This window comes from Rhinolophus sinicus, chromosome 14 (genome assembly GCF_057876585.1).
Source record: "Rhinolophus sinicus isolate RSI-liver-muscle chromosome 14, RSI-T2T, whole genome shotgun sequence".
In the NCBI taxonomy this organism is placed as follows: Eukaryota; Metazoa; Chordata; class Mammalia; order Chiroptera; family Rhinolophidae; genus Rhinolophus; species Rhinolophus sinicus.
Genome location: NC_142514.1, coordinates 70,049,045 through 70,065,019, shown reverse-complemented (window position 1 = coordinate 70,065,019; position 15,975 = coordinate 70,049,045). Strand labels below are relative to the sequence as shown.

The window sequence follows — 15,975 nt, the reverse complement described above, 5'->3', positions numbered from 1 at the left end:
CATATAACAGGTGCTCAAAAAATAATTGCTGAATGAATTTTAGGGGGCAGAAAACAGCCATGTATAAGAGAGCTTGCTATTCTCTGCCATAAGAGCAGGTAGCAGGTTCTAAGTACTTTATATGTAAAGATTCATTTATTTAGATAAATGTTGCCCTAGAGATAGACTGACTCTGATCCCTTAATTTTCTACCATGACCATCTAACAAAATAGTAAATAATAGTTTTTTTAAGGCAGTGCTTTCCCACTAAAAGCAGCCTGAAGGAAAAGAAATCATAAACTAATGCAATAAAATTTAAAAGAGACTGCTAAGGGAAGAAATAGACTATTCTACAGTAGAGAGGCGTAGCAGGGGTTGGCTGCTAATCTCAACTGTCTTCCCTCTCCTGTCCCACTCACAAGGCTGTATAGGTAAGTCAGCAAAATCCCCCAAGGATTCATTCATATCCTAAATATGAGGAAAGGAAAATGAGTATGTTAATTTCCTGACTGAGGAGCTGTAGAAACTTCTGGAAGGAACAACCCAGAGAAAGAGATTAGAAAATGAACATCTGAATCTTAACTAAAGTGACGGTGCTAGGACAACACACTGAATTTGGGAAATGATCTAAATCCTAAAACCTAGGTTTTGACATACATCCCACTAATATTGTTATACAAGATATTTAACAAAATCGCAGAAGAATAAGTGGAGCCCTGGTTTAGATAGGTTCTTCCTTTCCTTGTACTATTCCTCAGGTTGTAGAAAAGTGAAAACAAACTTAAGTTTGGAGGGTAAAGAAAATAGTTTTCAATATGGTAGAAAGAGAGTTAATATAATAAGTAACCCATATCATTAAAGCATTTGGAATACCTGGACAGTCACCTAACCATAAGCCTGATGATCAGAAAAAATAGCACAGCAGCTTGGTTTATATTATTAGAGCAGAGTAAGAGAAAGAAATACCATTCAAACAGATCCCAACCAGGGCTGGCTGGTTAGCTCAGTTGGTTAGAGCGGGGTTCTCTTAACAGCAAGGTTGTCGATTCAGTCCCCACATAGGCCACTGTGAGCTGTGCCCTCCACACACAACTAGATTGAAACAACTACTTGACTTGGAGCTGATGGGTCCTGGAAAAACACACTGTTCCCCAATATTCCCCAATAAAAATTTAAAGAAAATATGTGGTTAAAAACATACATAAATAAAATAAGCAACCAGTGTTTAGAAAAACAATGCTAGCACATTATCCTGCTGTGATTTATCTCACAAATATGGGACTAGGAGTGAAACCTGATTTCTACCCCTGGCTTTTTCCTGGCTAGCCCATGTGATGATCTCTGATAAGTTAGCCAGCGTCTGAGTCTGTTTATCTTCTAATGCTATTGGAGCCAGGCTGTGCTTAGGTCAAGCCACCTATGAGGACAATACACAGATAAAGAGGCCATGCCAAAAAAGAGGATTTATTATTAGTTTATCAATCTAGAGAAAATCTTGCTAAGAGAAAGAAGTGATAAGAATCCAGAGTATGGGAATAATAGGTCTAGACCATAATTGTCATCAAGCTGGGAGAAGATCTAGATACCGTGTTTCCCCGAAAATAAGACCTGGCTGGACCATCATCTATAATTTGTCTTTTGGAGCAAAAATTAATATAAGACCTGGACTTATATAAGACTGGGAATTATATTATATTATATTATATTATATTATATTATATTATATTATATTATACCTGGTATTATACTATATTATACCTGGTATTATATTATATTATACCCAGTCTTATATAAGACCTGGTATTATATTATATTATATTATATTATATTATATTATATTATATTATATTATTATATTATATTATTACCAAGTCTTATATTAAAATAAGACCGGGTCTTATATTAATTTTTGCTCCAAAAGACACATCAGAGCTGAGGGTCCGGTTAGGTCTTATTTTCGGGGAAACACGGTAAATAACAGTGATGGGTAGTAAAATGACAAAAAGATGAAGCTATGTTTATGTAAACCTAGAAGGGCTTTTAGAAACTAATTCTTCAAAAATCTACATATCCCAAGGCACCACTCCAGAAAGGTCTTAACTCAGCCTAGCATGACAGTGTTTATTATTAGTAAACGTGATATATTGCCATATATTCTTTCCTTGTAGGGAAAAAGTGAGGCAAAAATAGGTGCTCCACAAGGGCACCTATTTGGAGTTTTAACTTTGTGGTATCAAAAACAAAAAACAAAGCCAAGAAGCGAAAGTGCAGATGACTCTTTCACTGAGATGATAACCCCCATAACATGGAATATGAGGATATTAAAGTAGCACAAGTCCAGTTATCCAGAAGATGAATCACATTTTTATCAGCTACAGTTTCCCTCTGTGAGCACTGCCTCAGTGAGCAAGATGAAGCTTAATGCGTGGCTGTTTCATGCCTTCTTTTATGACACGTCCTCTCTTTCTTAGAGATTTCTTTGTGACTAACCCTGTGCTTTTCCCAGAATTTAGAGTCATGTGCCTACTTTATAGAATATTTTTGCAAAGAGACAGATGACAGGCTGTAAGGCTCTTTCTTGTGTGTGTTTAAAGTGATATCAAACATGGGAGAGTTCTTTGGAGCTCATAGGATTGAAAAGTTAAACACAACTGATGTTTATGATGCTTATCTTTTACCAACAATATCTAAATAACAAAATAAATATTTACTAGTATAATATTTAAAATGCTGTCTTCTAAGGCTATTCCTATAAATTATCTGAGTCTTGGCTTCAGATATTTAAATTTCTGTGCCGTTGTGTTCTATACTTACTCCCTTAATCCAACCAACCATTAAATACATATTATATTAGTTTTACTCCACTGCCTATTTAGTTCGAAAAAAAGGAATAAAAATAACGCTTTACCTGGAGTTTTGCTGGAATAGGAAATTTTTCTATTTCAACTTGGATAATACACAATTACAGACTTCGACTCTTCAAAAATATTAACAATGTCATGAAAAACAAGGCAGAGATATTATTGTAGATTACAAGAGGCTAAAGAGATGTAACCAAATATAACCATGAACTGTTGATTCTGGACAGTAATAAACATTTTGGGCCCTTTTAAGGACATTTGAATAGGAACCATGTGTTCAATGAATGTTACTATGGCTTTATTATTCATTTAGGTGTTATAATGGCATTTGGTTATGTAAGACAGTTCCTTATTCTTAGGAGATATATGCTGAAATAATAGAGTAGTGAAATGTCGTATCTAATTTACATTCAAATCGTTCAGAAGATGTACATAAATAGAACAAAAGCAAATGTGGCAAATAGTAATTGGTGAGTATAGCTGACAGGTATATGGGTATTGTTATATTATTTTAGCTCTTCTGTAGGTTTGAAATTTTTGAAAAGTAAAAAGCTAGAGAAAAATTATGCAAGACGTAAATAATAGACAAGATGCTTTGATATTTGCCTGATGATCTAGGGAGCTTTGTATTCTCAAATCTTATTATATTGACTAAGGGTTAACTGGTTAAATTCTCTGAAAATGAACCCAAAACTTCTAAGCAAATTATCTGGTCATGGAAAGTATTAAAAAGATGATGGCTTGTAATGCAGCTTTTAAAATCTGCTATTTTCCTGTCTAAGGAAGTGTCCTTCCTGTGACAAGATGGGGTAAGTTATAACCACCATTAAAAACATAGATACAGAAACAAACAAGAATGGATTCTTGGGCATGCCTATTACAATTTCTCTTTTAAAAAATGAGGCTGACTTAAATTTGTGAGTGTAGACAAACTTGGGCCTCTGCCTCTTCTCTCACCTCCACAATGTTTTTTAAGATTATACACTACTACATCCCACTTTTCTCCCAAACACTTGTTCAAAGCAACTTAGTAGGTATTCCTCTCAGTGTTGCTACGATGTAACATGCAGAAACATGCCGCTTAGAGCTATAGAGAAACATTTCACATTTTCTCTTTAATTTTCTAGCTTGGGACACCACCACATGTAATTGTTCCATTTTTTTAAATAGTATGTTGGAGTACAGTAGATGTAGTTGAAGACAGCTCAGATTAAAATGTTCACTTTCTGCTGTGACCATATATACACTGCACAAATACCTATTCAGTTCTTTTTCCTGATGACTATAGCATTTATTGATTTTTCAGTCAACCGTGACAATATGTGGCACACACTGGGCTCATTTCATCTCTACCTCATCTTTCTCTGATTACAGCTCCCATGGTTGCAGGGATAGAACAGGTGAACATGTATGCTTGAAGTCATCAATAAACAGTCTAGATAGTTGAACACCAGAATCATAGTTCTTAGGAAAATATTCCTCTCCATACATTTATGTGTTGTATTAAAGAACATAACTTTTGACTATATCAACCTGTTACCTAATGAAAAGTTTAGAGAATTTCCTGAATTATCCTTTATTCATTGCCATATCTCCTCATAGATACTAATGCTTTTTAGTTTTTAAAGAATTATTTTGCTGGTCTCCAAATATTTGGTTTTTCTTTATTATTTAGAACCGTTATCTTAGTTTTCAGTCATAGGGGTCATATTTGTGGAATTTTCTCAGATCCTAAACATTTTATTTAGTTCCTCATCATACATTACTAAACTTTAAAGTAATATTTTCTGCTTGAGAGCTAGGTTAACCAAGAAAGGGATTTGAGTTCAAAATTGAACCAACCTCTGTAGACAGGGAACTGACCAGCTGAAACTCACATAGAAATAATGTGAAGTGAAACTGATAGCGGAATTGAAAGAAATTAATTAAAGAACCCTTGACAGTTTTCCTCTATTTTTGTTTTAAATATATTCTCTCTGGAATGTAGAGCCTATTTGTAAATATGTTTATGAGTCCTAGTCATTTACCACATTTACCATTGTGGTGGTAGTTGAAAGAAATATTTCTCACTTATATATGTAAAATTATACTAAGTAAATTCTATAATGAATGTAAACTCATAAAATATTTGAGATCCTTAGGAAGTAGAATTAAAAGTATTTTATAATTGGCACATAAATAGAATTTTGAATTTGTGTTAAGAAATAGTACCTTTCAGAGGTGGTTCAAACCAGGGCGTTTGAAGTGTAAATTTGTCTACACACTGGCTATATCAGAATCACCACTTGTGTAGCTTTCAAAATATACTGATTTTCAAGCCCCATTCTCAGATATTTAGGATTCAGTAGGTCAGAAATGTGTTCTCTTAATCTATACGTTTACAAAACTCCCAACGTGATTTTTCTTCATAATCATCTTTGGGAATCACTGTTTTAAGCATTTCCTAGATTATGTTGTTTATACTTTTGTATTTATTTACTTAGCCATATTTTCAAAATATTTATTAGGTAGGATGTTTTTATCGCAGATAACAGAAAACCCAATTCTGAATTTATTTATGGCTTAAATAACATGGCTGAAAATAAAGGGGATTTGTTGGGTCACTTACCTGAAAAGTTCAGAAGTAGGACATGCTTCAGGAAAAGTTTCATTTGGGCTCCGACTTGTTACATTTAACCATGATTCTCAAGGCTCTGCCCTTATCATTTTTATTTTCAGGTTTTCCATATTGTTAAAATGGTTAACAGGTGAACTTTATACCCACATTATAATGTTCATAATAAGAAATTATACCCTTAATTTCCAGCAAAAGTTTTTGAGAATCTCACTATTTGAACAACCTGAATCAATCACTGCGTGTGTCACAGATGTGATTATCCTATTTGGTTTAAACTCTACTAATCAGGGCCTAAAGTGAGGTTAAAGAAGGGGATAATTCCAATCCCACCTCTACATAGTGAGGGGGAGAGAATGGATCTTGATGTAAGAACCATAAAATCTACTACAAAATGTTACAGAGATGAACTATAACTCAACCCTCTCTAAAATTGTATTCTATTTCAATGAAGTACTAATTTATGATTTAATCATACTACTTTTTAGTTTCTTAAGTTTCCAGTAAAATATGAAGAAAGTAGTATCCATTGCTAGAACAAAAGGTAGATTTTAAACGAAGAATCACTAAAGTAACCTTTGGAAGATACCTCTCTTTTCACATATGTGAATGAAGTATAGTGTGGACCAAGTGCTTACTTTTTAACAGACAGAGGAAGAGACAATGAATTGTTTTTATTGAAGACTTCTTCCTCCCAGTATTTTACTATGAAAAATTTCAAACATAACAGAAGTTGAAATAATTGTACAGTAAATACTATAAACCCACCACCTCCATTATAAAATTAATATTTTGATATATTTGTTCTATTGCTTTATGAGGTACTCACCTATCCACCATTCTAGCTACCTTATTTTTCGATGTATTTCAAAGTTAAAGTTGTTATACTTTACACACTGGCTATATCAGAATCACCACTTGTGTAGCTTTCAAAATACACTGATTTTTAAGCCCCGTTCTCAGATTGTTAAACGTGCATGTCATTTAACATGCATAACTAGAGTTACTGATAACCTTTTGATTAAGAGGCTCGTATGCAAAGCTTTATGGTTTAAGGCCTTAACTATGAATTAGATTATTATAGATATAATGGTAATTACTAAAATAATTATTCAAAGATTGTTCCAAGAGTGAAATGTACCCCATAGTTTCCAGCAAAAGTTTTTAAACCTTTTACAAATGTTACTTTATGCCCTCTTAATATACAGTTTATTTTATTATGTGACAAAAGGGTATGTATCTAAGGTTTGTTCAGTGAAATTATAGAATACCAAAATTATTGATGTGCTGGATCTCTTTAAGTTTACTGCTTACCTAATTAGTTTTGCTTAGGAAACCAGTTAGCTGGCAATCTGTTGTTATCAGCTACACCAAAAGAAAACCTCAAGAAAATGCAGGTTCCTGCTAAATTTATTAGTGTAGCTGACATTTTCCCACCTGCTTATCAGAAAGAACCATGTGGACATTGGTTGAAAATAGAAAGCTTAAAAAGCCTTTCAAAACAATTTTAAATATTAGATAATTGAATGAACTGTCTCACAAGTGAAATTAAATTGATATCCACTTCTTAGACTATAATAGGTAATTGGATTTTGGGGGGTATTGTAAATATATAGTTATTCAGTTTTTACATTTAAAGAGGATCCTTTGAAAACTTTGAATTAATATATTTAAATGAGAGCCCATTTGTCAAACAAAATGCCAGACTTTTATATAAAAGATCATTTATACATTTTAATTTATTAAATAGCATTTAGGACATCTCACACTTTTCACTTCTATTTTTGAAATATCAGCTGTATTCCCTTAAAGCAGACGGTTGAATCCGAATACCCCATGCAGAGCTTTTCAACTGGTGTGTCTGTCTGTCATAAGGGTGTGCTGCTAATGTGTGACAAGTGTGCTGGGATGGCGACTGTCTTGTCCTGGGATCGGATCACTGCTAGAGAGCCTGGGGCTCTTCCTCTTGCCTCAGTTTAGCCAGTGTGCCTTACAAGTTGTTAGTGTGTGTGTGTGTATCCAAGGAAACAGTGGTTTAATGGGCATTATAGTCTGTCTGACTTTTTGTATGTAAAACTTTTGCAGAAGTAACCTAATATTAAGCTTTATAAAGTTATATTTAAATCTGAAAAGAATTCTATATGCAGTTGGATTTCATCAAATATATAAAGTTTTTCTCTGAAATTCTGCCTTTTCTCTACGATTAATGGAAATTCAAGGAACTTCTGGGGTTTTTTTAGTCATAAAATCTAAGAGGGCTCCTTTGAAATCCACAAGTATCGTTCAGGAGTCATTTTTTTTTTAAGTTAAAACATTTCATTTTTTATTGTAAAATTTCTTAACTGCCCCATTGTTTATTAAATATTAAATACTGCCTTTCCTCCAAAGAAATAAAGGTGCTATAACAAAGTTTTTAGCTAAACTCTACCAAGATCCACCTTTGGAGGAAACATCTCTTTGGAGTATACTTGGTCACTTTTTGTAAAATAGATTTAGTGATTCCTATCTTGACAAACTTTTTTTTCATGCACATATCCCTATAGGAAAGAATTGGTATTAATTATTGTTACTGGTCATTCTGCAGCCCGCAAATAAAGTATTTCTGCATTCTTGCACTTTCTTAACAACGTTAGATCTTACCTTGGGCTTTGTCATTTGCCCTGAAATTTTTATTGTATCCCACACTATATTATTGCTATGGGATGTCCAAAATCCTCAAGAACTTTGCCTTCACTGAGGACCAGATTTAAAGGTACCTTTCTTCACATCTGATTACAAACTATTAATATCTAGGTTTTACATCTCATCCTGAAGGATTTCTTCCTACTAGTGTATTGCACTTTCTATTTAATCAACCACTTCAAGGGAATCAATATAATGTGACACTAAAATTAAAAGCCATCAAAAAGGACAGCTGAACACATCTAGCCAAGTGAATAATTCTCATCAAATTAGTCCCCTTTGGAAATACAAGTATTATCTACTTACTCAGTTGCTGCTGCAATTTCTCATATCACATATAGTACTTGGAAAATATATTCTATAAGAATAATGGCTTCTTTTATTTTACATCAATGAATATTCTCCCTCCATATATTTTTTTCTTTCCTACCTTCTTCTCACTTCACTCACTCTCACTACTTATTCCCTTCAACTTGACATCATCCTTTCCCACTTTGGGATCTACAGGACTGAAATGAAGTAAGTCTATAACCAAGGAAAATCTTAGGATCAGATAGTCATGAAACAGACTGAATTGGGTAGTGGGTTCATTAGTCTTTATTGTATTACTCTTTTGTTCTTGTTCTGTGCCTTTGAAATATTTAAAAAGCTGGAGTGATTAAAAATAAGATGCAGGCATAAGTACATGTAAGTGGTATTGGACAACTGTAAATTGATAATATGGATTATTCGTTTAGGGCCATAAATGCAAGTAGCTGTAGCATTTCATCTTTAATTCTTTTTATATTTCAATTCACATTTAAATCAGAGAGTACTAAAATAAATATTCAAGTAAAGACATAAGATTTTTGTAACAAATCCAAGAAAGCTAATTTGCATGGTCCTTTGCATAAATCTTCATATATTTTTGTCTGCTTCATTGTTTCTCATGTTCAGAATGCTATAAGGAGAAAACCGTATCAACCTTTCTGTGACTCTTAGGCAACCAGGTCACTCAATCTTTCATTTAAGTTTTTCCTTCTCTGTGAGGTAGAAATAAAAGTTATCTATTACAAAGGGTTGTTGTGATGATGATATTTAAAGGGCTTAGAACAATTCCTAGTACATTGTAAGCCCCAGTCTTTCTCCACCAGGGCTCCACAAGAGAATTAAGTCCTACAGAAAATAAGATGAGTAACTCTTTTCTCATTTCTCCTAAGGATGGTACATAGTACCATTTTAGATGCCTAGGAGGTAAGTTAAGTCATTACATAAAATGATCTGTAGGAATTAGGGCTTAATTCCTTTGGGGAACCTCCATGGAGAAGGTCTGATAAATGCCCAAAGTGTTCTAGCTATTATGGTTGCAAGTGACAGAAACCCATATGCAAACTGGTTCAAATAATAAAGGGAATGTATTGGTTCATATAAATTTAAAAAACAGGTAGTGAAGGCTTCAGAGGTGATTTAATTGGAGCGGTGCCCTGGCTCTGCAGAGTAGCTCCCATTCTGTGACTGGGGCAGTTCCAGTTAGTTCCTCTTTCTGCCAAGGATGTTAGGGGAGAGTGTGGAGAAGGAAAGAAGACGGTTATCTTAGCTGCAGTCAAAGGACCAAAAAACCAGGTGATGTCCTAAGTCCATTCTTACCGTGAGTGGAAAGATAGCAGTAGGGTTCTCCTCACTGGAAAATGTTCTTTGCTGTAATCTATTGCTCTTATAGGGCCTAAGGCACAATTTTTTCTTTTTTTTTTTTTTTAAGAAGGGCCCAGCTCACAGTGGCCCATGTGTGGATCGAACCGGCAACCTTGGTGCTACCAGCACCATGCTCTAACCAACTGAACTAACTGGCCACCCCTAAGGCACATTTTAAAACCTACTTTTAAAAAACCTATAACTATTCAACTAGCAGTAAGATAACTTTTATAGGACCTTCAAAGCTCTCACAGATCAAAAGGTTTATCTTTCTGCTCTACAGGTACTGATACTGAATGATCTTCCAGTTGTATTCTTGAGAGATAATAGCAAATATAGAAGCGTGTGTATAGTATCTATATTACAAGTAAAAATAAGTGTGTATACATCTGTGTTTGATTACATATGTACAAAATCTCATGGGAAGACTACACTAACAAACTGTTAACAGTGGTTTTCTCTATGGAAGGAAACTGAGTGGCTGGTGACTATTACATTAACCCAGTACTTTTCTGGTATCAGGAGTTAGTAGTTTCAGTAGATATCTCTGGATCAAGACTTCTTAACATTTTAAGCATCACACTGTGGCTTCCTAATTACATGTAATCTGCAGATATCAAAAACAATTCTGTTTTCTCGTTCTAGTAAGCCCTTTATCTTAAAAGTTCCCATTTGTTTTCAGGTGGTATAAGAAATAGACAGCTCCTCCCCTATTCCAATCTATATCCCTGGAAAATGGTCCCTATATGGTTCTGGATCTATCTCTTAGGAGTGGAACACATTTAATCAGCTACATCTAGGACTCTCAATACACATTCCTGAGCTAATTAAACAGAAGAGATTAAGAGCTGTCCTCCCCTCTTTAGAGTGACTTGGAGAACCTTCTTTATCTCCTTGTCTCTGTTACCCAAGCAAAAATAGATTCACAGTGAAGCTGTAGGAGGTTCACCACCTTCTTATCTAAGCGTTGCATCTCTCTCTTATGGAGAGAAAAATCATTTGCCCTTAAAATAACTAGATAATGGCTTTGAAATTCTAATTTTTTTCACTAGTAGATCCATTTAACTGTTGATTTCTAAGAGACTCTCAAAAGGTACATTTTGTAAGTTGTATTTATTATAAACAAGTTCAATTAAGCATTATTTAGAAATATTCTCTACAGTCTACTATGAATTACTTTTCAGAGATAGTTTGAGAACAGATTTGTTCAGAATTTAGCCAATTAAAGGATATGTCCTTATGCTGTCCTATAGTTTCAAATATTTGAGTACATGCTATAAAAATTCTTTTGTTTTTGTTTTATTGTATTGTCACAAAACAGAAAGAAGAAGGAAAGCTTCAAGGACAGCTTAACAAGTCTGATTCTAACCAGTATATTAGGGAACTGAAAGATCAGATAGCAGAGCTGAATCATGAGGTAAGTGATAAATTTTGATCTTCACATATTTCTTTTTTCCTTCCTCTGTATTGTAGCAACACTTTATTACCCGTTATGACTGACTCTTTCTTGATAAATGTTTTCTGTGAATCCTTGATTATAATTATATTTTAGAAGATTGTCTTCTTTTTAATAAGAATTGTTCTGTTCCAATATTGAGGATTTGTTTCCCTTAAACCTCTTTAATCATGATCTAAAATGATCAGTAAAAACCCCTTGCTAGTTGGTTTAGGTGTCAAAGCTATTTCAGTTAAACTAAAATTTTCTTTATACCTATAGAATAGATTTGTGGTATTTACCGTTGTAGATAGAGGGAAGTGTTTTTACTCTTGTCTTCATTTTCCCTTCATGGTGGTATTACTGAGATTGCAAAAAAAGGATATTTGTCTAATATCAGTTAACAGATTTCTTAGTATCTGAACACTTTTTAAACTGATACTGCCTTGAATCTGTGAAATTCAACTCATAACTGCTAGGGTACTATATTAGGTAATTTAAATTATTTAAACTAATGTGTTTTTGTTAGAGAGATACTTTTTGTTAATGTGGCTCTAGGTAAATTTCCTTGTCCTTTATTATTTTCTTAATCTTGCTGGACATGAATGGAAAAGCATGTTTCTTATCTTGAATTATTTGTACAATAATGTTTATTAACAGTGATAGGATTTGAATGGGTAATATAAACATCATTTGTTAAGGAAAAAACTGGCAACTAAATTAATTTAAACCTCAAAGGAAAAAGTTTGGACATTACATTTTCCTGGTATTACACTCTTCAGTTAAAGCCTGAGTGTTTTGGGTAATACCTCCTGGAGATAATCAATGTAAGTAAATTCTGAATGAAGAAACAAAACATTAATGAAAATGATAAGTCTTAGATGTGATTTAATTTAATTTGTCCTGAAATTTTGGGGGTCATTCCTATAAATACTGATTTTCAGCCATGATAACATAATCTTTACTTATTTGTGTGCATTGTAATCTCTTCTGATCTAATAGCCGTATACGAAAGAACAACTTGCAAATAAGCATGTCCTAGAATTTCTTATTGTTTTGAGAACCCTAGGAATTATTCCCCGCGTTCAAAAGGTTTTTCTCAAGAAAATTATGACTAAATTAAAACAGTCTCCCATTTATAATTTTGACGTCTAGTAATAAGGAAGCTTTAATGCTACTGAATTTTAAAAAATCATTTGTAGATTGACTTTATTTCTAAGACTAGTCTAAAAATCAGTCATCAAATATTAATTTTACCTGTTATATACCTTAACTAAAAATAATGATATTCTCCTCATCAAGACTGGCAAAAAATAGTTAAGATGAGGTTCAACACTAATGTCAATTTTTTATGTATGGCTTGTGAAAGCAATCTTTTATCTATGCAAAGAAAATTAATCAACAAGGTAGAATTTTCTACTGTTAAAATGAAGAGCTAGATTGTGCAAATTAAAAGTTAAAACAGTTTGTGATGAGATGCTAATTGTGCAATCAGAGCATTGTACTAAGTGCGATCAGAGCAGGCCAGAGTCCTGGGCTTACACTTGTCCCAGTCAGAAAACATGGCAGAGAGGAGAGTGATTAGAGTATAGTTGGAGACCACAAGAGTGCAGAGGATTGGAGTTTAGAGGAGGCCAGATTTGATTAAGAATTAACGTGCCTCCAGCTCTCCAGGATCATGATGTGGCGGCCCTGTGGCTGTTATCCATGGTGGTCTTTCAGGTTACCGTGACAATGTGTACATTGCTTTTTGGCTTTTAGTGTACAGTCAGTACTATACATTTCCTGTTTTGAGTTTTTTTGTAACTTAGTAGCATTTTAGATAATTTGTGTTTGTACTTTGTTGTGTAGAGGAAAAGAATTGTGTTGAATAAACAGGATTAGAATGCAAAAAGAAATTAAGTGACTAAGTTGTGGGAAATAAGGGTAGATTGAGTAGAACCAGTTTATTGTGAATCTTCAAAGTTAGAAGAGATTCAATTTATTAAATAATATGAAACCATTATAGGTTTTCAGTTGGAGATTCCTTTTCTTTGTTTTCCAAGTAGATTTTAATACATTTACCTGTTTTAAAGTTTTAGAACAAAAAAAGGATAGATGAAAACAAGTGATGGTTTAAACCAAGGTACTGGTTGAAGTAGACTTGAAAATTACTATTTGTTGGACCAGCTTCCTAAGAGGGTTAATTAAATAAGGTCACTTTTTACTCTAGTGATTTTTCATTTATTCTCTTTTCAATTACAGTTGGCATGCAATATTATATTAGTTTCAGGTGTACAATATAGTGATTAGACATTTATATAACTTACAAAGTGATCACCCCATTCTTGTGAAATAGAACTTCACAGTGAAAAAAAAGATAACCGAAATCAGCCTAAAATGTCCAACTTAATTTTGCCTGTATGCTACCATTTACCGAAATCTTCGGCTTTCAACATAAAATGTAACTTTCAAATATTAATAAAATGAGCATGTGACTTAATAGTCACTTTGTTAGCTGATTTTTGTTCTTCTCTAAATTTTGAAGGAAATGTTGAGACAAACTTTACAGATTCATCTTCCTGAAGATACAGAAATGTTGGACATGTTACAATAACTATGACCACTTAGCATAGTCAGCTGTATGAAACAGTAAAGAGGATTAAGCAGGTTATTTCTTATTTTTTATGACTGACAATAATGTTGATCTGTAAAATAATAATTACTGTTTAATTATTGAGTACCCTTATCGGCCAAACTTATGTCAAACACTTGATTTTTATTTTTACTAATCCTCATAATAATCCCACATGATAGTGGTATTTTCATTTGAATGGATATGGAAACAGACTCACAATGATCACGTAACATGCCCAGGGTTATACAAGTAGTAAATGGCTGAACCAGGATGGCATTCAATTTGGCCTATTCTTTTCTGTGCTGCTTACAGAGACATTAGATTAGGAAATGTCATCAATATTTAAAATCTTAAGAATGGCAATTAATGACAATATTTCAACCATGCTGTTCCTCCCTGGCACATCAATCTGCATACACCCAGTAAGTGAATTCTGCAGTTGAAGTAGCCACAAAAGCCCCTATCTCTCCCTGTTAGCATTGCAAGTGGAGATTTATCTTCACTTGTTGCAGTTTCCTATGATTCATCCAAGTGCCTTCTCTGCCTCCCCACCCCTGAAGTTCCGATCCTCACCACCTAACTAATTTTGCTCCTAATTTTACTTTCCATAGAAATTTTTTAATTTGGAGCCTCTTACATCTTGCCAAGACCTTCAGAGAAGCCACTGTGGAAACCCCTGCTGCCCCAGGCCGGGCAAGAGCTGTGGTTCAATCCTCCCCCGTCCCTACTTCCTGTTCTCATGCAACACATAGAAAAGAACCTGGATCGCAATTCAAGGGCTTTCCTTATGCTATCTTCCACATCCTACCCTCCCACCCATCTGTTACCACAGCACCCACTGTATACTAGTCACAGAGTTTAGAACTGAAGATAAAGAAGATTGAAGCACAATCCTTAGCCTCAAGGGGCTCACAGTCTAACAATGGTGATAGGCATACAAGTAAACAAACTGTAATACATAATGAAAAATACAGCGTTATAGTAGCTACCATTCATTTAACAGTCACTCTGTATCAGACACTATACTAAGTGGTATACTTCCATTATTTCTTTTAATCTTCACAACAGTCCTATGAAGTGGGTTAGCATCATTGTTATTCATGTTTTACATATAATAAAACTAAGGCTCTTGGGTATTAAATAACTCCCCATGGTCATACACCAGTCAGTGACAGAGGTAGAATGCTAGTTCAGACTATGTGACTCCAAACCCATCCATTCACTTAAGCACCATATGCTATATAGCCTCCTTTGAAACATACAGGGATAAGATGGTAACAGCATCGGGGCTGGGTTTTGAAAAATGAAAAGAAAATTTTCAGTCAGATTAGGCATCAGGACCATTTAAGTCACAGACAAAAAACAAAATTATAGTTACCAGGAATGAATATGCCATCTACTTTTGCAACACAGGTCTGTCTCCTTACAGCTGCTGACCACTAAAGACAAAAGCTATTTTCTAAATGCCAGGAAAGGGAGACAGAAAGAGGCTGTTTTCATTTATAAGCTAAAGGAAATGTACTCAGGATTCAGTTAGGTGTAGGCACATTGAGAAGTATAATCCTACAGTTCAGCCAAATTACCAGTTGATTAGGCTTCTCTGGGTCCTTTGAAGCCTTGCTACCACTTACAGTATTATTTCATGGGAAAATGCATACTAATCAGCTGATTTGGAAATGTTTGGGGAATACAGATTATATGTTTGCACTTGTGCTTGATGGTGATATGTTCTGTTAGATATTCTAAGAATCGGTAAATTTATTCCAGATAAAAGATAGTTCACGTATATTAAAAATTAAATATTTTCCCATTGAGCAGCTTTGGTGAATTTTTATGATGTCTTAATAAAATAGGTTTAATGTGCTTTATGTTCTTAAAATCTTACAAAAGTAATTCTAGTTCTATTTGCTTAGTAGCTTTTCTATATAGAACATTTTTTTCCAGCTTTTTTTATTTCCATGAAGATTTTTTTTTAATTGGTTTCAGGTGTACAAAGCAATGTAATAGACATTTAAACCCCTCATAAAGTGATAACCCACCCCCTCTTCTTAATCTCTTTCCCTTTCACCCACCCTTAACCCCCTCCTATCTTAAAGAGGTCCCTCTAATATTCCT

At 34.0% G+C, this 15,975-nt stretch overlaps 1 protein-coding gene across 6 annotated transcripts in view; it reads left to right on the top strand.

The window, feature by feature from the left end:
- EVI5 (ecotropic viral integration site 5) overlaps positions 1-15,975 on the top strand; it is a 223,954-nt gene that overhangs the window by 172,651 nt on the left and 35,328 nt on the right. For 5 of the 6 annotated variants that reach the window (XM_088791322.1, XM_019752853.3, XM_019752838.3 and 2 more), the window contains one exon: positions 11,130-11,225. In XM_088791322.1, the coding sequence (XP_088647448.1) occupies positions 11,130-11,225 (96 nt within the window). Of the gene's footprint in view, positions 1-11,129; positions 11,226-14,471; positions 14,628-15,975 lie in introns of those variants that run through there. The other variant, XM_088791323.1, reaches the window with a different exon arrangement.